Source organism: Octodon degus, unplaced genomic scaffold (genome assembly GCF_000260255.1).
Source record: "Octodon degus isolate 3935 unplaced genomic scaffold, OctDeg1.0 scaffold00070, whole genome shotgun sequence".
Classification (NCBI taxonomy): Eukaryota; Metazoa; Chordata; class Mammalia; order Rodentia; family Octodontidae; genus Octodon; species Octodon degus.
In genome coordinates, this window is record NW_004524646.1 from 4393219 (window position 1) to 4416280 (window position 23062).

Genomic DNA, 23062 nt, shown 5'->3' on the forward strand with positions numbered 1-23062 from the left:
AGGTGACAAAAAATAGATAAATGCATATTCTAAATCTTGATAAAGTGATTAAGGCAACTGTATGCTCTCCTGACTGATAAGAACAGGTCTGGGAAAGGCTGAATTAATTATGCTCCACAAAGACCCAAATAGCATCACCTACATTTAGAGACTTGTTAAAAGTTTTTTCTAAGAACTAAACAAAGGAATTAATTACTCTTTTGAGCCATTAAGCTTCAACATTTAAATTCTACTTAGTAAGAGCAGACATAGGACAGAGGACAGTCCTATGCCTTGAATTTGTGTGACAGCCTAACGCTTTCCCAAAGCCTTAAATATCAACGTAGGATTTTATTTATTATGTATTTGGGACAAGGTCTATAGGAGCTCACTACACAGATCAGACTCGTAGTGATTCTCCTGTTTGCAGCCTCCCAAGTGCTGGGATTATAGGCGGACGCTACCACACCCAGTCTCAATCGCTGTCTCAGTGTGCCCCAAGGATGGGGCTGGCATGGCACACTGGGGATCAAACCCCGGCCACTGTGCTCTGCCTAAGCAGGTGCTTAGTCCACTGAGCTATCTGGCCAGCCTAGCCTAGGTTTTTAACACATTAACAATGGTACAAAGCACCAGCACCTGACTGCTTAACTGAAGCATAGAACTAGAGGAAATCAGTGCAGCTTCTACTAAAACTGTCAATTTAGAATCACTTACAAAAACTCCCCAAGGAAATGGCTTTGGGCTAAGATTCCCTTTAATATCATACTGATAGCTCTGAGTGGCTCAAGCTGTAGAGAACAGACTGGCTGGCCTAGGCCTTTCCTTCCTGAGCTCCACACACCCAAAGGGCAAGGAGAGCAAGAAACAGGAGGGGGAGGCCTGACCTTGCACAGGGACACAGAAGGACATGCAGGAGAGCAATCTCATCTGAAACAAGCCAGTAACAGAGCCCAGGAGAGACAACCAGAAGAAACGCAATGGACAGCCAAAGCATGGCTTATTCTGGGAGGCCAATTTTTCTTGGTTCAATGTATTTGGAAAAACGAAGTAATTAAGGTGAGAAACAAAGAAATCAATATTAATGGAATGCCTACCACCAAGCTAAACATACTCCTTTTTATCGCTCAGACGAGACACATCAGGAAGCCCTTGTTATTATTTTGAAAGATCACACTCAGTGTTACCTTTCAATAGCATGCTTTCCTGAAATGCAGGGACAGAGCGTGCTTGTCTGATAACTCAGAAATAGGCCTATGGCAGAAGGAACTGAAAGTATACTTACCCAATGCCCTGAGCTATGTTTTCTAATTGCCGACACATACAAGATCGAACTTCATAGTCTACATCTTGACAGAGTGATTTTACCAGAGGAAGTATTTCCCTTTTGATGCTGAGGGAGGGGAGGAAAGAAACATGTAAATGGATGACTGTTTCAAAACAACTAGTATTTTCAAACAATTATCTTTAAACACAGAAATTATCTTAGTAATAACAATACACTTTAAGGCTTTACAGTTCACAATATATTTCTGCATTATTAAATTTGGATGTTATTGGTTACTTGAAATTTACAAATACAATTCATTAAAAATCATGGTTAATTTTGGATTGGTTTTGCTAAGACAGTAGGCAAGGAAAGCGCTGGTCCAGCCACTATCAACCCAAATATTCTTCAACTTTCTATTTTACTCTCCTGCTACATTCATATCACATTCCCATTCCTTCCTTTGCTATTTATCATCTGAACAGAGTAGCATCTGAATTATAAACATGGTTCATAAATCTTCAAAATAACAAAATTCATAACAATAAACATATGAGAGAAGAAATACCAGTTTTGTGTCATGTTTACCAATTCTGAAAGTCCTAAAATAATGCTGTAGTGCTATTTTCTCCTCAAAAGTACACCAGGAATAAAAAGGAGACTAAGACGGGACGCAGAAGCGAAGTCCATCTTACTGATCTTTTATAGGAAGAGAAGTGCTCTGAGTGAGGAGATTTCTATTTGGGATTACAGAAAGGTAAAAAAGCTGAACTTGAATGTGGTATGGCATAATACAAATCTAACAAAGTCAACCCTGCAGCCATTACATATTAAATCAACTTAACTTAGTAGAAGAGACAAAACTACATACAATACTCACGTGTGGGCATCAAATTTGTTGGTCAATTTTCCTAAAATTTTACAACTAATTAAACGAGACTGGACTGTTTGGGACAGTTGTGCCTTGGAAACAAGAGGATTCAAAATCTAAAGAAAAAAGATTCAGAGAACAAATCCACAAAGTTACATACATCCTTCCCCAAAAGCCTAGCTACTCTCTCCAAAGTCTACTTTACTGCTTTAAGACCACTTTATTTACAATTTGAAGAGCATGACTGTTCATAATCTAAATCTCTTGCTTTGTCTTCTGGGTTGAAGATAATAAATTATGCAGTTAAAAACAGTTAGGAACAGAGGGGCTTGAGAGTTAGCTCAGTTGTTTAAGCACGTACTGGGGCAAGTCCAGTCAGGGCACTGCAGTTCCTTCCTTCCATCCCCAGCTCCCCATGCCTTACCAGACCCACCCTGAAGGCACCCTGAGCCAGCCAAAAAAAAAAAAGGGAACAAAAACTAAAGCTCTCAGTGAATTCTTCCATCACCTAAACATATATGTCACACTCTGTATAGCTCACATAGAGAAAGTTAAAGTATATCAAAGTTTTTACAACTGCATAAATCTCATTTTTCAAGCAAGTATTTTGGCACCATGATAAGAATAAGAGCGCACGAGGACAGAGAAAAGACAAAGACGCTTAATAAAGTCAGCACAGAGCATTTCCTGCATGGGTAACTGATCTTTTTTTTAGTCATGGCATACTTGTAAAGAAATATATAAACAATGTTCAAACAATGCAAATCATTTCATTAAAAGATAAATTTCCTAGTTTTCTTATTCTTTCATCTTAATTTACTTAAAAATCTTTCAAGAAGAATTACTGAACAATGTTGACAATTAGGAGCTTTTAATTAGGAATATCTAATATATATATATATATATATTTTTAGTACAGAGTCTACAGGGTCTCACTATGTAGACTGGACTCATAGTGATCCTCCTGTTTTCAGCCTCCCAGGTGTTGGGATTACAGGCGTGCGCCACCACACCCAGTCTCAATCACTGTCTCAGGGTGCCCTGGGGGGCATGGCTAGCACTGCCGCTGTGCTCTGCCTAATAAGCAGGTGCTTTAGTACAATAATATATTTTCTAATGTAACAAAAAATTAGCAAATTTAACATTATCTGTGGCATTATGACATTATTATATGGCATATATAATTTTTTAATGTATGTGATACAGGGTCTCACTATGCAACTCAGAGTTGTAGTGATCCTTCTGTTCTCAGCCTCCCCAGGGCTGGGATTACAAGCATGCACCACCATGCCCAGGGACAGGGCCAGCACAGCATGTGGGGCTGGGAATTGATCCCCAGTTTCTGTATTTGCCTAAGCAGGTATTTAATCCACTGAGCTATCTAGTCAGCCTGGTGGCATATATAAACTGTGATCAAAAGGTAAGGAGCCAGCCAGACAGCTCAGCAGATTAAAGCACCTGCTTAGGCAGACAAAGGGACCAGAGTTCAATCCCCAGCATGTCATGCTGGCCCCATCCCTGGTGCGCACTGAGACAGACATTGAGACTGGGTATGGTGGGCGCACACCTGTAATCCCAGCACTTGAGAGGCTGCAAACAGGAGGGTCACTATGAGTCCAATCTGTATAGTGACACCCTGCAGACCCTGTACTAAGTGCATTTAAAGAAAAAACCCAACAAATTAAAGTGAAGTAGCACAGCTAATGAAAATCCAGAGAAGTAGCCTTTTCACATATTGCTAGTCAAGAGCTTAATATTAATGCCCTTTCGGACTCAGTAACTCTACTTTTCTACATTTAAATAAATTATTTTATTACAGTATAATCTCTACAGAGATACTCTGAATGCTTTATTTTGATAATTTTAAGGCTGAAAGCCTTGAATTTTTATTAAGCAGATTGTTCTGCAGCTACTACCAAATGAAATTAATATAACAGAAAAATAATACTAAGTAGAAAATGATAATACAGATTCAACATGCTTGCTAACACAGCCAGGAGCAACCACAGGTAGGAGAAGGCGCCCGTCCAAACCTCAGGGGTGCAAGCGCACAGCCAGGAACTCTCTTTTTCCTTCCACTACCTGCGTTGGTCAGCTGTTCTACAGTGAGGACGTGTTGCTTTCAGAATGGAAAACAATTTTATGCATTCAAAAACCATTTTGACAAAAGAAAAAACTTAGACTTATTAATATTTACCAAAGAGGGCTGGAGAGATGGCTCAATGGTCTAAAGCACCTACTTGAAACAAGCTTGGCAAAGCACAGGGACCGCGGTTCAATCCCCAGCACCACATGCCAGCCAGACCAGCCCCCTGGTGGGCTGAGCTGGCCACACATACACACAATAAATAAATGTAATAAATAAAAATAAATAAATTAAAAAAAATATTTACCAAAGAAAATTTAAACCACAGTGTTACCTCATGCCTCAGGGTTTCTTTTGGCAACACCTCGATCACAGACAGAAGCGTTTCCAGCCATGCACTGCTGACACCTGACGGGCACAGAGAGTGACAGGCTAAAGGTCTCACAAACGTGGTCTCAGTGCAGACTTGAATGTGTACAGTAGCATTTAATGATAAGACAAGAACATATATAATTATTTCATTACTATTCTAAGAAGTTCTATTTTGTGTCTTAGCCAAATCAAAAATTTTTCATAAATTTAAAAGTGATGTGGGGGCATCTTTAACCCAAGATGTGTTGTTTCGCTGTATGATAATACTATAAACATCTGTAAAAGAAAAACTCTTAAGAGGAAAGTATAAATCAAATCCTAAGATGAACTCATGCGCTCTTCACCTGGCAAGGACATTTAATTTCGTGGCCTTTGTAAAAGGACAGACGTGGCTGTTCTCCGCCACGCCACTGCTGCGCTCTCAGCACGGCCGTCTCAATAACCCTCCTCAGGCCCGCAGAACGCCAGCCACAGCTCGCCCACCTACCAGAAACCCTAAAGAAACATACGGTGGTTCGGCATGCCGGGTGCTGACCTGCGTCCCTGTGCTCCAGGTGCGCGAGAATGACCTGGAGGAAGGCGTGCGCATACGTGTGCACCGACACCGACTCTTCCTGCAGAATGCTCAGAAGCGACGCCGCGGCCGTCAACTGCATTTCCACTCCCGCAACGTGCAGGACTTCCTGGGCGATCAGAAAGACTTTGCTATTGACAGCGGTGAGAGGCCAGAAGCCACACTTACAAACTCAACGAAGGACACAGAAACCACACACAGTCATAAGCCACAAGTTATTGCATGTGACCTTTAACAATATGTAATACTGGCTGGGGAGATGGCTCAGTAGAATAAGCGTTTCCCTGGCAAGCGCAGGGGCCTGAGTTCAATCCTCAGTTCCGCCAAAAAAAAAAAAAAAAAAAGAAAGAAAGAATATGTAATATTACCGCTTTAAGAGAACTATATTAATCTCTCCCTAGTAATTTAACTCAGACCACTGGCACCTTAAATGTCTTAAGGATTTATAAAATAAATAATATTCCATTGTTTTAATGGGTAAAAATTATAAATAATACATAAACCTCTAAACAAGTGTAGGCGTTTTGGTGCGCTGGCATCTCCCCTTTGCTACTGCTGGTGACAGATGCCACCCTACCTGGAACAACATGAACACGCAAGCGATCGGTCACGTGTGTTTTCATTACCTACATTTCTGCCTTAAAATAAAATTACATATTCCACTATAAAAAAGGACACACTTAAGATTGTGCAAATATTTTCCAAATGACAGGTAAGAACATAAATTACCAAGAATTAAACATTTTAAAAGAATTCCTAAAATGTTGATTAAAAAAATATTAATACCATTCCATCACATTTAAAACTTTAAGTGTATATTCCAATTTAAATTCTACATTAGAATATAAGCTTTCAACACATCAAATATAACAAATCTGAACCTCACTGAAGAGATTACTTAGACTTGTATAAGTCTCTGGTGTGCGCACTTGTGTGTATAATATAAAAGCGGCCAAAAATATTTTCATTCAGTCAATCATGGAGATCCCTTTGCAAGCCTATTTTGTTTTTTTTTTTGGGGGGGGGAGGGTTCCATAATATTATTGAGAAACAAATAGCAATGAGACAGTTTCAAATCAAATTGGTAGTTTCAAATCAAATTGACAGTTTCAATAATTAACACATTGCATACTGCCTTCCTAGTGGCTGCTGTACAAGATGCAGACATGATATCCTATTTACAAACACTATTACAAACACAAATCCCTCTATTCACTGAATTAAGAGAATGTAACTATATATCTATCCCAACCATTTTGAATACACAGACACAAAATGGACATTCATCTGTATCTCCTTTTTTTGTTTAGTTCCGTCATTTAAATATTATAGGAGTGTGAACTCAGCAAAATATTCTAAAATAGTCCAGCAGTCCATAATAGTACTGGGTCTTCCACTTGACTGGCAATGTCAGAAGTTGTTGACCTGAGTCCCCTCCAGCTCAATATAACAACATGGCTTTGCTTCTTATACTTCGTTTTTATACTTTTCTGTGCAAGCCTATTTTGTAACTAAGCTTCTAGAACATACGAACATCATGGAACTTATAGTTATAAACTTTTATCCCTGTGATCTTAGAAAAACGAATCTTTCTGTGTTATTTCCTTATATACAAAATGTGAATTAAAACACCACCTTCATAGAGATTTCAGTCACTTACACAAGTTTTTCTGACTTACCAACTTCTGAGCAAAACGAACATTTCAGTAACGAGCACGGCATATCCAGCCATCACTGTCTACACTGCCCCAGATATCGAGGAACCGCCGCCACGCTCACGGACCTGCTCCCAGCAGTCGTCCTCAACCCCGTACACAGCACAGGACAGGTCTGTCCTTTCAGTGCTCCGTCCACAATTCCAGGGGCCTCTTTCATTTTCCTCACTCTCCCACTCCAAAAGACTAGGCAAATCCTCAAAGGTCTGCCTCCAAACAGACCGAGAACCTGACACTCGTCACTCCTCACACTCTCACCCCCGCCAGGCCCCATCACCTCCGGATCGAATGAATCCAGTAACCTTTACCTAGCCCGTGGCTCTACTGCCCCCTGCTGTATATTCTCTATACAGCAGATGAGAGATTCTTTTTAAGAAGTGGGTCACATCATGTCACTTTTCTGATCCAAATTCTTCAATGTTTCCCTTCTCACTCAAAGTCAGAGTCCTCTCAGTGACTTTCAGTATCTGTCCTCAATTCTCCCTTTGTCCAGATTGTCACATGGTGACTGACCTCTTTCAAACCTCCACTCAGCTCATCTTTGCCTGAGCTCTTCCCTGATTATCTCAAACTGAAAGCTGCCTCCAGCTCTCATTGCCCCATTACCGGCTTACTCATAGCCGCTCCAACGTAACAGCAGAGTCATGCTTTGGTGGCCTCTGTCCTCCAACTAGCACAAGCACCCCGACCACAGGAGCTGTCGTCTGCCTACTGCTACACTCCCAACGCCCATGACACAGCAGGCATCCTGGTAAGTAACTGCTGGGTAAGTAAGTAGCTCACACCCTTTCACCTAAACTTGCTGTTCTAGTTGTTGTCTCCCTTTACACACATTTTTCCACATCTCCTAAAAAGTGGCTTCAAGAGATTTTTAAGGTGATCCATAAAAAATAGAGAAAGCAAAACTGGTTCAAATGGTTGTGCATTCTCAACCCACCTTCGTGCCCACGAGAGCTGCTTCTGCCATTTGCTACCCCAACATCTCTACTATCATGACTTAGAGCCTAAGCCCACATTGCTTGATTTGGACAGAGGGACCAACCACTGCCAGTCATCACGTGGGTGGTAACACACCTACAAGTATAGTACAAGAAAGAGCAGTGACGTAGTTTATGAAGAACCAGTGAGCCAATAACTGGCAACTCTACTGCTTAACTCTTGCCCACAAAATGCAAAGCACTCGGAAGCAGGGCTTCCGCCTCTTTGGTCCGACCCAGCCGTTCACCACTGGTTAAGGGATGGCTTACATCAGCCATCACCCAGAAGGGCGGGAGAGTTGGCAGTGGCATTTGCCGGTCCTACAGTGCACTCCCAGAAAACCTGCCACATATTTGAGTGGCTGCTCTGTTTCAATTTGTTCTGAGCTTTCGGACAACATACACAAATGTTATGGCAAGGTTTTTCAACTAAATTTTTGACTGAGAGGAACAGAGAAGGAATACTAAGGTGTAAAGCAGACGCAATAATTGGCTTCTGAATAATTGGCTTCCCACCTCCCTTGTTTCACTGCTTCTAAAGTAAACATTTGTTCCATAGTGACAACTCTGAACTTGGGAAACAAAAAAGATCTGGTGTGGCCAGTACATATCACTTACAGGTTTCAGGAGGCATAGCTTTTATTTAGAAACAGAAAGGACTTTGCAAAGCAATATTAAAATAAATTTTGAGGGCCACACTTTACATTCCAGTTCGCATGAGTTTGCTGGCTTTAGCTCCAGAGCCGAATTCTGCCCTCTTTACGTCATTAAGTCCTGGGTCTGCACACACGCAGACTGTGTGCAAGGAAGAACAGGAAGAGCTCCGGGCTTCATTCTTCTTACTGCATGACTTAGTCTTGACTCCCGCAGCAACATTTGCCCCAACTAGTTTGCATTTAATTTTCCAACAATCCTCAAGTCTTATCAGGATTTAGGTTTTTCTCTTGTTATGCTGACTGCAACATCTGGAAGTGTCCACTGTTGAGAAACCAGCACAGACTAAGAGATTTTATCACTGCTAAAAGCAATTGACTTCTAAATGTGTTTTTCTGGAACATAATACAATGACAGCTTGATACTTACCCATTAGTGTTCTCTTCCACAGAGCCACACCTTCTGAACAAACACGTGTGAGATCCATACTCTCTGGATAAATAAGTGTGCATCCTCATGGGCCTTGGAAGACACTGAAAGGTAAATTCCTCTATTGCTTAGGTGCATGCCGTATGGGCAGCAACCATCCTCTCGCATGCTCCTGCACGGCTGGCATCCCAGCTCCAAGTCCTCAACAACACAATGCGACATTTGATAAATGAGGTATAGACATCTCCAAATTTAAAAAACTATTTCCACTCAAGGAAGGAAAATGTAATACATACTTTTGTGTTTAAGATGCATTATATTAGTTAACATGAATGGTGCAAGCAGCTATTTTGTAAAAAAACACCTTCATTGCAGAGAGAAAAACTGTCTGTCCGTCTGCAAAACACCTGACTCATTTCCATCAAAAGATCTTTCTCTGTGTAATAAACAATATTGAGAAGCACTGCAAAAGTCACTGGCTTATTCCAAAAGAGTAGATGCGTATCTACTTTGGATATGCATACTTTGGAGTCACGTATTCTCAAACTAATATTATTGAATAAAACTGAAAAATACACTTAATGGGGCTAATAAAAGGTAGAAGAGCTCCAAAATTACAAAGTATCTTTTTGTACTTTTAGATAACATCACTGTTATTTTTAATGAAATAATAGCGATTTAAGCATTAAAATATTAAGAGACTAGGACTTGTCAAACATCTAGAGTACCGTGGGTAATAAATGGAGGAATCTTGGTAATTAACAGTTCTTTTCATTATAAAATTGTAATATTTATAGAAGATTTTTAAATCTAGTTGAATAATGAATAATCAGAACTTTAAGATGCCTAAAACAATTAGCTGCGCCACCTCATTCTTTCCCTGGCCCTGATGGACACATTTCGTACCAAATAAAGGGTAAAGGAACTAGCAGAGTGCACAGAAAATCAGTCTGGGAGGGCAACCAAAATGTAGACAATAAGCACCAGTAACAAAGGAATGTGCTTTTCAATTCTTTAAACCTGTATTTCAGTGATTATATACAAGGTTCATAAGGAGATATGCATACCAACAGCCCAAAGAGCCCATTCTGCCAAGGAACAGACGCCATTATATGACTACAGCATGTGTGTGGTGAAATATCTTGCTGTGTAAAATCAGAAGACCAACAAAATAAATTTTAAGAGCACACTTTTGGGCCCAGGGAGATGGCTCAGCAGACTAAGCCCGGGCCAGGGAGATGGCTCAGTAGAACAAGCACTTGCCTGACAAGCACAAGGACCTGAGTTCAATCCCTGGTTCCACCAAAAAAAAAAAAAAAAAAAAAAAAAAAAAGCACACTTTTGAAACTGAGCTTCTACTGGTATTATCCTGAAATGTCATTTTTATATATAATAAATTAGAATCATAGATAATTTTATAATTTAGGCTTAAAATATAAAGCATCAGAATAAAATGTTCCAAAGAACATATGTAACAAGTACCTATTTATTAGAAGTGATAGCTATGGAGAACATATTAAGTCTATAAATGTATAGAACCTATTTATTTTCAAATGACCCAGTATAACAATATTTAGTTAAACATTTTTTTAAAAACCCTCTTGGAGGACTGGCCAAATAGCTCAGAGGACTAAAGCACCTGCTTAGGCAGACATGGGGCCAGGAGTTCAATCCCAGGCCTGCCATGGTGGCCCTGCCCCCAGGGCATGCTGAGACAGTGATTGAGACTGGGCATGGTGGCACACGCCTGTAATCCCAGCACTTGGGAGGCTGAACATAGACAGATCACTATGAGTCCTATCTGTGTAGTGAGACCCTGTAGACCCTGTACTAAATACATATAAATAAATAAATAAATAAATAAATATTTTAAAAAATTCTTGAGGGAAAAAAGTAGCAATGAAAAGTCTAGCAATTTCTTTATTCAAACAGAAACAGATTACTTTTATTACCTTCTATCCTAAACTCTTTCTAGTCTACCAAAAATCTAATCCTGAAAACAATGGAATCTTAATATTGTTCACAGTGGCTTATTAAACAGTACTGTCATGCTAAGGATTCTGGGTAACTAGCAAAAAGTGAAAGACCTGATTCTCTGTCTTCTGGTACCTTCTGCTGGTTATATATGTTGAAACAATCAAGAAATGCTCATTTACACGCAAGGTCCTGTGCTGGGTGTTTCAGACCTCTTGACACAAGAGCAGGACAAGCAATGTACCTCATCTTTTCAACACTGCTAACTCTAGACTTCAGACCATGAAAACAGCTAAGGATGAGACGTACAAGGCACCATAAGAGCACCTAATAGGGGACCGTTGACGTGTCGGTGGTAGTTTTCCTGAGAAGTGACAACTCACTTGTGTAAAGAGAAAACAATACCGAGGCAAAGTGGGAGAGGGGAGAGAGAGAAGCGAGATGAGTAGAAAGGAAAAGCATTCCCAGCACTGGAATGTCGGTGCAGCTTGTAGATTCGAAGAACTGAAAGAAAACCAGTGTGCCTGCAGCAGAGTGAGAAGGTTTTGCTGAGGCAGTGAACAGACAGCCCCAATTCTGCAAAGACTTACATGCATTAAGCAAGAGAATACGTGAATTATAGTTTTAAATGCTTTGAAATATCATGCTGACTATGAAGTTGAAAATGAATCAGGAGAGAAACAAATAGGAGGAGGCAAAGGATGAGGAACCTATGGAAAGCTATGAAACTTACTGGAGAAAACTCTCTTAATGGCTTGGGCTGGAGTGGAGGTAGTATAACTGGAGGGAGATGAACAGATTCAAGAAATAGCTAAGACACAAAATAAACAGGATTACATGAGGGAGTAGTAAGAGCACTATCACGGATGACTCAGCCAACCCAGCTGGGCAACCAGGAAGAGAGCAGGAGTGCACAGGACGGTGGAAGGCCCTGGAGGAGCTCGGGTAACTCAAGAGCTCAGCTCTGCACCAGTTAACTCTGAGAGGCCTTTACGACATGCAACTAGAGAGTATTAACCATAGAGAACTGCTACTCTGAAACTATCTGCTACAGATAATAAATTTATATAGATGATAGTTAAAGATATAGATGTGGAAGAGATTTCCTGCATAAAAAATACAGACAAAAATGAAAAACTATAAATATAATTTTACCTCAACAAAATAAGGGCCTTTAGGAACACAATGTTTATACAGTGTAAAGAATTCATGAATATTTTGACAGAATACTTAAGTCTTAGGTTCCCGATTACTCCTAACCAATCATTAGAAAATAATCAGCTGATCTGTGTAAAAGTGGGGCGGTGACATGTGCAGTAGAGGGACAGAGGTGTACACAAAGCCTACAGAGGATTTAAACAGACACACAGGAATAATGCTGTTCTGAGAGTAAACCAAGGAGTAAACCAAAAGAAATGAAAATAAAAAACAAGAAGGCACTTCCTCGTTCAGTTAAGGAAAACTGTGCACTTCTGATCAATTCTCTCTGTAAGGATAAGTGTAAAAAGTTGGGCAGAAATAGAAATCATCTTCATAAAGGCATGAAGGTTGAGGAAAATAGCCCACCAAAAGGTGAAGAGACAAAGAAAACCGGGCCCATGGTGTGGGCTGCTTCCTCCGCTGGGGTATGTGCTGGTTCGGGAGGAGAGTGCTGACAGACTGAGGGCTCGCACATGTCCACAGCCATGCCAAGAGGCCCCTCTGCTGCAAAACTAAGGGTTTTCCTATAGTAAGCCCGGCCGGCTTCATAGAGTAACCCAGCCCCAAATCATCCCATACTCGAAATGGGATTAACAGAGACTTGATGGCTATCACAGCGCAGTGCTGACCAGAGGAAGCCATATTGCTTTCTAAAGAAAGATGTCCCCCAGGCCTCAAACACCTTGACAAATAATTTGTTAAGTATAAAATCAAGCATATAATCAATACTATTCAGGCACATGGGGAGATAAGATAATATGAGTGAAAAGCAGCAAAACAACAGGAAATAGGAAGATACCAAAAGGAGCTCCAGATACAGTTGGCTACTACATATCTGGTTCAAGAGGATAAAAGATACAATTATGAATTTTACCAAAGACTTCTAATGTATATATAAAGGTTTGAGGGAAATTTATTAAAGAGTTCAGTACAAATTCCAGAAAAGAAACATATAATAATAAAAGTCAAAGTCAGGTGATACAGAGATGAGTTAGTGAACTGGGAGATGGGCCAGGAGGAAACCCTCAAAGTGTATCACAAAGGGAAAAACATGTCTGGAAAAGGAAGTCAAAGACACAGAAGTCACCGTGAAAACATTTAACACATGTGCAACTGGGTCCTGAAAGAAGAGAGGGGTTAGGCAGAATCACATTTAAAACAATGATAGCTAGGAATTTTCCAAACACAACAAAAGTCAGTCACGGACCATACCATACGTATGCCAAAAAAGAAACACATGTGTGTCACTGGGCCTCTGAAGAAGAGCAAAACACACCCTCAGGCCCAGGGACACTGACAGAACTTGGCACTAGCAGACTTGCACTAAAGAAATTAAAGAGTGTCTTTCAGGAAGAAGATTCCACATCTGATAAATATCTGGATAAGCCTAAATAAATACTGATTATATCTGACAGTTACAACATCTGAAGGCTTGAAATATATAATTTAAATAGCTGGCAACAATACATGAATTAGAAGAGGATTAAATAGAGTTAAAGTTATCAGGCTGTGTATTATCTAAGAAGAAGGTAAAAATACCAACGACCATTAAACTTTGACAACATGTCTTTATTTTGCTTTTATTACAAAAGCAAAGTAAAAGAATATATAATTTCCAAGCTGACAAAGGCTGAAGAAACAAAAGAATGAAACTACCTAATTCAAAAAAAAAGGAGATAAAAGAGAGAAAAAGGAACCCAGAGCAGTTGGCAAAAAAGAGCAAAGACAACGTAAGATGACATTCAACTAGTTAAAATACATGAGCTATTCTAATTAAAATAAGGTAAGACTGGATTAAAAATAAACCTCAGTCATGCTGCTTACAAAACAAAATCTAAGATGTTGGATAAATCAGAGTAAGAGATATTTCAACACATAACCCACAAAGGGCTTGGATCCAAAATAGATAGCAAATATTGTCCCCTTCAGAGGCTGTGCCACAGTGGATTTGTCTTCCATCTATAGAGATATTTGGGTTACTTTCAGCTTTAAAGAAACTGCAGTGAACATTCAGGTACAAGTCAGTGCCCCCTACCCAGAACCTTCACACTGAGATACATCCCTAGCTTCCGCAATTATTTTTATGTTGAGACAGGATTTTGCTAAACTGCTTAACCCCTGGCAATTCTTGTGCCTCAGCCTCCCTGAGAGCTGGCATGGCATGAGGGTGACCCCATCCCCATCTCTTTTTAATCCTCAATGCAGAAAATGCATTTTTAATTTTTTGAGAAACTGTCAAATTGTTTGCCAAAGTGGTTTCATGTTTTACATTGCCACTAGCAGCCTAGGCGTTTTGAGATGTTCCAAAACCTTGCCAACACTTGGAATGGTCAGGGTTTTTAAATAGTTGTACAGCAGATTTCCTTTGACTTCTTTAGTGACTAATGCTGCTCAACTCTTTGCCCATTCTTTTAAATCAGTTGTTTTTTTTTTTTCTGGTATCTAGGATTGAACTCAGGACCTTGTACTTGCCAGGAGGCACTTATGCCACTGAGCTATCTCCCTAGCCCTCAAATTATTTTGAGTTGTGAGTCATTTTATATTTCCTGAACACATGTCCTTTATCAAAGTGATTTACAAATACTGCTCCCCACCAGCCCCGCTCCTGGGCACGCTGAGCCAGCCACCGAGTCTGGGCGTAGTGGTGCATGCCTGTAATCCCAGTGCTGGGGAGGCTGAAAACGGGATCACTACGAGTCCAAGCTGCGTAGTGAGACTTGTACCAAATAAATAAATAAATAAATACTACTCCCATTCTGACCTGTCTTTTCCTTACCAGTGGCTTCTGAAGAGTACACAGACAAATTTTTAAAAATTTTTTTTCTATGAATCTAGCTTTTAGTATCACATGTAAAAAGCCTTTTCAAACCCATCCAGGTTCCAAAAACATTTTGTCTTCTGGAAATTGTTATTATTTTAGCTAACATTTACATCTATTTTTAGGTTGGTTATTTTTTTAATGTATTTGGTACAGGGTCTATCTAGCGCACCAGGCTATCTCCCTAGACTCATAGCAATCCTCCTGTTTTCAGCCTCCCCAATGCTGGGATTACAGGCATATGCCACCATGCCCAGTATCAGTTGAAGGCTCAGCATGTCCAGGGGCAGGGCTGGCTTGGTACGTGGTGCCGGAGATCAAACTCCAGTCCATGTGCTTGCCTAAGCAGGCACTTAGTCCACTGAACTATCTTGCTGGCCCTTTCAATTAATTTTTTACATGGCACAATGTTAAGAACATGTTCCCAATTGTTCTAGAACTATTTGTTTCAAGAAAAGGCTACCCTTTCTTTGGTAAGGATCTCTGGCATAGCATGCAGTACTGGGGATCAAACTTTGATCCTTGTAGTTGCCAGGTAGGCACTTAGACCACCAGGCTATCTCCCCAGCTGCTTAGGCTACCCTTTCTACACTGAACTGCCTTTGTACCTGACAAAATAGAGAGAGTGAGCGAGAAAGAGAGAGAGAGAGAGAGAGAGAGAGAGAGAGAGATTTAACTTTACGATCAATTTTTACATTCACACCATATAATCTTAATCACTGTAGGTACATACTATATTATTATATTTTCAAACCAGGTAGTATGAGTTCTCCAATTTTGTTTCTTTTTGAAGTTGTTTCTGCTACTGTAGGTCCTTCACATATTTGTATAGCTTTTTTAATTAGCTTATCAGGGGGCCTGCCTCTTAGCTCAGTTCTTTAAGTGGCTGCTTCAGCAAAGCAGTCAGGCTCAGGTTGTTGTGGTTCGATCCCCAGGACTCAAACCTGCCCTGAAGGCATTCAGAGCCAGCCCAAAAAAAAAAAAAAAAAGAATATTAAGTCTTTGGGGTCTATACCCATGTCCTACCTTATTGTTTGCTTAATTCTCTTATTATTTCCTCTCAGCAATGTTCTGTAATTGTCAGTATATGTTTTAAATATTATTAATCAGATTTAATTTAAAGCTATTCTAATAGTTTAGGAAAAACTAAATTTCAAGTTGTTGAATGCTGGTATATATAAACACAATTGATTTCTTTTGTATATTGATCTTGCATCTTGCTACCTTTGTACTCTCACTTAGTAGTTTTAGTGTTTCTCTTTTGTAGATTCCTACATACATAACTTTTCCAAGAAGAAAGACAGTTTTGTTTCTCTGCAATGTGGATGTCTTTCACTTATTTTTGTTGCCTTGCTGTCTAGCTAAAATATCTAGTACAATATTAAAAGTGGTAAGCAGTGGGGCTGTGGCTCAGTAGTAAAGCACTTGCCTGACATGCACAAAGCCCTGGGTTTGAGCCCCAGCACTGCCAATACATAGACATATGTATATGAATAAATAAGTGGTAAGAGAAAGCAGTTTGACTTTTTCCTGATCTTTGCAGAAGGTATTCAGTATTTCATCTTTAAGTTTGAAAGATATGGTTTTATCTATAGATTTTTTTCTCAGAAAACTTATCTATTTTGTCTATTCCTAGTCCATTGCCCTGCCCCAGGAGTGAATGCTGGATTTCTATAAATGTTTTTCAAATCTATGGAGGTATCTATCAGATGTGGTATTTCCTTTTTAGCTTGCAGATATGATCTATAACCATTTTTTTTTGTGGGGCAGGGAACTGAACTCATGATCTCACGTTTGCCAGACAGATGCTGCACCACTGAGCCATCCCCCCAGCCCCTATAATTATTTTTTATTTTTCTTGCAATTTTCTATATCCTAAAGGGCAAGCAGAACTGATTGCTTTGTTTTTGAACCATAGAATCCTCTTATAAGCTTAATTACATGGTTAAAAGAATTACAGAAAATTCTGTTACTTCTTATTGCAGGCAGAGTCAAAACAAGTAATAACTGAATGACTAAGAAGCACATGTGAGAACACTACTGTCCTCTAGAATTTTTTAAAGGCAAATTTCTAGGCCTATTAGGAATATTAGCTTATATAACTATGTACCTATATATGTTTTTATATAGGTACATAGTTATATAAAAACCCTACATATTCAGTAAACATTTCTATATAACCTTGATATTGTAATTAGTAATATCAATATATTTGTCCTTAAGTGTTTGCAAATAGCTATAAAGATAAAAAGGAAAAACAATGCAGACAGAATCTTCAAAATGCACTGTGATGTACTTTTATTTTTGAGTTGTAAATCATGGAAGAAAGTGCAAGCTGTATCATCCATTCATGTTCCCCAGGTCCTCGGGTGAATGCCACCTCTTTTTTTCTATTACTAGGAAAATAAGTTATATAACACTATGTGACCTAGACTGTAAAACTTCCTAGTGAGGTCAACTCTGATCCTAAGACCATCTTTCACCAACCTTCCTTTATAGGAAGGATTTCCCCTTCTTCTCTGCCTTCCTTCATATCGAGGTTCCCTAAATGTTTAGTCTGTCAACAGAATACTATACTGTGGGCACTTTATGGTCTCTAGGTGATCCAGGACATCGTGTTCTGTGTATGATGTATCATAGTGTTGTCCTCACAAAATCCTCTGCTCTTTGCAGAACTTAACTTCTACTTTATCTCAGAAAACATCTAACACAAGAAAAGAACATTTCCTGCTGCAAACCACACAAAAAAGCAATGTGCATCGTTTGTTTATACTCTTCAAGTCCTTTAAAATTATTTCTTTTGAGGGTAGAACTGTCAAAACAAACTATATTATTTCAAGCTTCTAGAAACAACCAAATAAAATTTTGATACTCATGCACTGAACTTTTTGGTCTCTATATATCTATCTTCCCAATTATAAAAGGAGCATAAGTAAATCGTGTGGAGTTACAAGGACTTTAAAGGACATGCCTCAAGCATCACGGAGAGTGCCTGGCCCATAGAGAGTGCCCTACACAGTACTACTGTTCATCCACTTAACTGTGCTACTTGAAATAAGACTTTTAAAAAGGAATGACTTTATTCACAAATATCTTTATTTACAAAGTAAATGCTTTCTACATAAATTTCAAAGTAAGAAGCAATTAAAATTTTATGTCTACCTATATTCACTAGATATAAAATGTGAAAATAAATATTCACCCAGGGAGAAATTTATAGTAATTTTTATTATTTCTACACATAAAAACAGAATCATACAACTTTAATAAAAGTAAACAGTGAATCTTTTCAGGATCAGAATATTACTACATCTATGAATTTCAAATAATCAAATTTCATATTCATTTACATCTCTTTTATCTTTTTTCTACTATGTATCTCCTTTTTCTTTCTTATCCCCAGCAAAGGTCTCTCTAGGAAGCAAAATCAGCACTACGCCATCCTGCTTCTACTATATTTTTGCTCCTTACCCAAGAATGTCATCAGTGAATAGGCAAGTGTGTCACTGACCTTTCAGGGGGACACTTACTACCCAACAATATTAAGTCCAATGAATGCTTATTTTATAACTATTTTTGAGCGACCATTATTTGCCAGGCACTGTTCTAGTTGTGGGTAAATAGTCATAAGCCAGATCGATAACGACTGCCCTTGTGGAAGGAAGAGAAAGACGGGAAGGTGCCATGTTCAGAAGGACATGATGACATTTATTCTATCAGAAGTGGGAATTGTACTAGTCAGCTTTCCCATTGCTGGAATTTATTATCTGATATCCACAAATTAAAGGAAGAGGAGCACAATTTGGTTCATGATTTCAGAGCATTCAATCCACGGTCAGCTAGTTGCAAAAAAAATATCATGGCAGTTGGGCACAATAAAGAAAAGACACTTAATTGATGGTGACCAGGAAGCAGAGCACATGTCACAATGGAAGGGGCCAGAAACTATATATGGTACCAAGGTCATGCCCGTATGACTCATGCTCAGAAGTCTGCTTTACTAATTCTGCAGGAAACTCCCAAGCCAATCGAGTTTAAATATTTACATTCCACCTCTTACCAACTTGATGCCCAAACATATAGTAAATCATATTTAATCTCCAGATAAATACCGCTATTCGTCAATAATTCCTCCTCACATGATAAAACGATCCCATTTACAACCAAAACACCATAATGACTTTCCCAAAGTCTCATAGTCCCAGCATTGTAAAAAGCCTGTGACAGGTGAGGTCTTTCTGATTTCTGAGACACCCTCAAGGCATCTTTCTTCTTCTCCCAGTATTAAGTACTTACTTTCTTTACAATGGCACTAATCTCTTCAGCAACCACAATTCCTTGTGCCTCAAATTATACATAATTCCTTTCTGAGATAAATTTAAGCTTTTCAAAATGTTCTACCTTCCTTTTTGCCCTCTAATTCTCACTGCAGATCAATATAAAAATAGTCAACAGCATCCATGACAGTCTAAACACTGAGCTGAACTATTATTTCCTCCACTAGATCAATTAAGCTACAGTCCTCAAACTTAGCCTTCTGAAAAGTATGAGAACATGGACAAAATGAGACATTTTTTTTGAGGTTTTGGGGGTTAGTTTTGGGTTTTGTCAGCATATAACATGTACGCATCTAGTTCATTTTGTAATAGAGTTCCTATCTGGAGCCTAATGAGCCTGGCCTTTACTGTCTGCATTCTTATCAGCATTCTGATCTTTTGAGCCGACTAAAATCACCCATCAGCATCTGCTCGTGACATTCTGGGGCTTCTTTATCTAACTTCCTTCCTACCTCAGTTCTAAAGGCATCTGACTGATATGGTCGGGTCCAGTCATAGCAGTGACCCTGCTTCTCTGGTCCCAGATTTCTGTACTAGTCACTGCTCTCATTACAACAACATAAAGCACAACACCTAAACTAATGGGAGGAGAGCTTGGTTCATGGCTTCAGAGGTCTCATTCTATGGCTAGCTGCCTTCAAGGCAGAAGCACGGCAGGAGGGCACAGCCGAGAAACGATGCTTAGCTCATGGCATCCAGGAAGCAAAGAAAGGAAAGTGTCTGAGAGGAAGGGGCCAGGGAATAGGTACCCAAGGTCATGTCTTCCAACCCATCCAAACACACACAGAAGTGTGCTTTATTAATCCTGTGCAGCTCTCAAGCCAGTCAAGTTGACAATTAAATTTAACTGCCATAGGAAGTTACTTAGGTTACCTATTGCTGCTGTAACATACTAACACAAACTGAGTGGAGCTTAAAACAACAAAAACAATCTCTCATAGTTCTGGAAGGAGGGAAGTCCCCAATCAATATAACTCAGCCAAATCAAAGTGTTAGCGCGACTGCATTCCCTCCAGAGGCTGCAGAGTGAATTCCTTCCTTGGCCCTTCCAGCTTCTGACAACTGCTGTTAACCTTGGCTTGTGTTCACTTCACTCCAGTGTCACTGCCTGTGTATGTGTATGTGTGAAGTCTTCCTCTCCCTTCTTAAGAGCAAATGTTCCGGCTAAACTTAGACCCCGCCCCCAAATAATCCAGGGTCTCACTATCTCAAGATCTTTAATTTAACTGCAGTTGAAAAAGAATCTGTTTTCCAAATAAAGTAATACAATTTCTAGGGATTGAGGGCACATCACAAAAGTAATTTTCATGCAAGAGGTAATAAGAAATTATTGATGCTTTTAAAAGATCTCTCTGAATGAGTGGGCTCCAATGGGCAAAGCAGAAGCAGCAGGTCCAGCGGAAGGCTATTATAGTAACCAAATGAGAGACAACTAAATTTGAGAAGTGAAATTATACTTCAGGGATCCGTTATAGTCAGGCTCAGCTAGTGAGAGGGCTGAATACTAGTGAAGAGGGAATACTCACGAGCCAGGCTTCCTCTTCAAACCTAATTGTAACACAAGCCTGCTTTGTGACTCTGGGTAAGTTATTTAAGTCATTTCTTCCTCTATCAAGTACCCATTACAGGATAGCTACAGACAAAAATGTATACAATATTTGACAAGCACTTGACACATAACAAGATCTTAGTAAGTATTTGCTAGATACTTTATATATACCTGACACTGACATTTTTACTGTAGAACCTTGTAACATTATGAGCCAAAATATAAATGAAAAAATGAAATGAATTTAATGACTCAGCAAATTTTTCCACTGTATTATAAAGACATCATCTGTAATACTCAATGTAATTATATCATTACCATTTAAATTTTATAAAGGACTATAGTATTTTAGAAATTTTGATAAATTCTTTCACTTTTAGATAACAGAATTTCAAATCAGATATTAAAATTTAATGTCTAAGGTTTAAATTTAATGTGTCGTAGAAAAAATTAAATTAAATCCACAGGGAAAAAATTATTTGTTTTTCAAAAGATACTCTAGGTTTAACTTCTATATCATGCATACATTAAAGCAACTATGTTTTTAAGTATCTCCACATTTAGGAAATTTAAATTGCAGGTCAAAATATTTTTTTCTAGATTATTACTTAAATTTGACCTAGATATAAGTGAGTGTAACCACTTGCTGTACCATGTATTGTCCACTTTGAATATAACTTAGAAAGTATACTGTGGAAATATAATAGAATTAGTTCAATTCATATTTTGAGAGAGGTTCTAGCTAAGTTGCCAAGTTGCCCGTGCTCCTTGAACCTGTCCTGTCCCCCGTCTCTCAACTTGTGCTGGCATTCCAAGCACACTCTACCACACTGGGCTTCAAAATGGCTTTTCTTGCTGGGCCTCGTGGCACTCATCTGTACTCCTGGCAGTTGGGGATCCAAGGCAGGAGAATGTCTGTGAGTTCCAGGCCAGCCTGCACTACTTAGTGAGACTCTCAAAAAAAAAAAAAAAACAAAACAAGACAAGTAAAAGAGGTTTTCCTTGGCCCCCCAGCTTATTTCCTCTTTTATCCCTGAATCTCTTAAATCTCTTACTATAAATAACAGTTACATCCTTTTCCTTTTATTTATTTTTTATTTTTGGTTTACTCCTTTAAAGTTTATTTCTCCCTCGGAGCTGCAGCCTCCTGAGGTCAAGTTACCTGTCTGTGTTGTTCGCTTCTATTCCTCTACTGCTTAACACAGTGCTTGCTACTTGGGAAGTACTCAGTAAATATTTCCCAAGGAAAGAGAATGCCATTAGTACTAAATGCTCACTTCAGGATAAAGCTTGCTTTCCCATAAAATTAACTAAGAAATTTGACCACAAAAAGAAGACAAAAAAAAAAAAAAAAAAAGACCAAACTGAACAGAGACTCTGCCTCGGCATTAGCACTGGGAAGTAACCTCTCATAAACAAGGCAGACTGGAAAATGTCTTAATCTCTGAATGCAGGGAGTTTTTAACATGACTTCCACGTTGTAATTGTAGGTTGATCAAATATTTCACTATCTACATTAAATTTTTTTCTATGAAAGGGTTACTGTAGTAGTTGACCCTAGAAATCCCTTCTCATTTTCTTCATTCTTCACCATTTTTCATTGGCCCTTGACATAAAACTTAATCTAAGACTCTTCTACGTGTTTGGGTTTCTCTTTCAAACTTAGCACAGGACAAGATAAATGAGGGTTCTAATTAAATGGCTATTTATTGATTAAAGAAATGAAGGAAATCACTTAGGAATGAATGCTTTCTGAGTACAAATTGATTAGTATACACTTTGCTTATTTTCATCTAATCAGTTATTCCTTTGTTTTATAGATCAATTTTAATTACTTTAAAAGCTTATTGAAACCTTTCATTTTGCAACTCAAGTATGTCTGTAGCTTCAGAACACACATTTGATGCTGTGCATAAATATGCTCTAAGAGCCCAGGCCCAGCGTGTGAGTGAGAATGCCCGGGGCCCGCCGGATCCTGAATAGACCCAGAACTCAGGCTCCCGTGTGTAAGCGGATCCTGAAGTGACCCAGAGTGCAAGCCCGGTGTGTGAGTGAGACTGCCAGGGGCCGCCAGATCCTGAATCGACCCACACCACAGGCCTGGCATGTGAGTGAGACCACCCGGGGCCCACTGGATCATCATTTGACCCTCAGCATGGAACCTGTCAGCAGAACTCCCTGCAAAGAGGCTAGAGGCAAGACCCACCCAGCTGATTCAGGAGCAGAGTATCTTGCCAGAGTGACACAAAGGGTTCAACTC

General features: G+C 39.3%; 1 protein-coding gene across 1 annotated transcript in view; it reads right to left on the reverse strand.

The window, feature by feature from the left end:
- Ppp4r4 (protein phosphatase 4 regulatory subunit 4) overlaps positions 1-23062 on the reverse strand; it is a 131719-nt gene that overhangs the window by 65563 nt on the left and 43094 nt on the right. The window contains exons 4-7 of the mRNA XM_004635205.2: positions 5111-5258; positions 4538-4611; positions 2127-2233; positions 1265-1372 (exon numbers count right to left, since the gene is read on the reverse strand). Of these exons, the coding sequence (XP_004635262.1) occupies positions 1265-1372; positions 2127-2233; positions 4538-4611; positions 5111-5258 (437 nt within the window). The remainder of the gene's footprint in view (positions 1-1264; positions 1373-2126; positions 2234-4537; positions 4612-5110; positions 5259-23062) is intronic.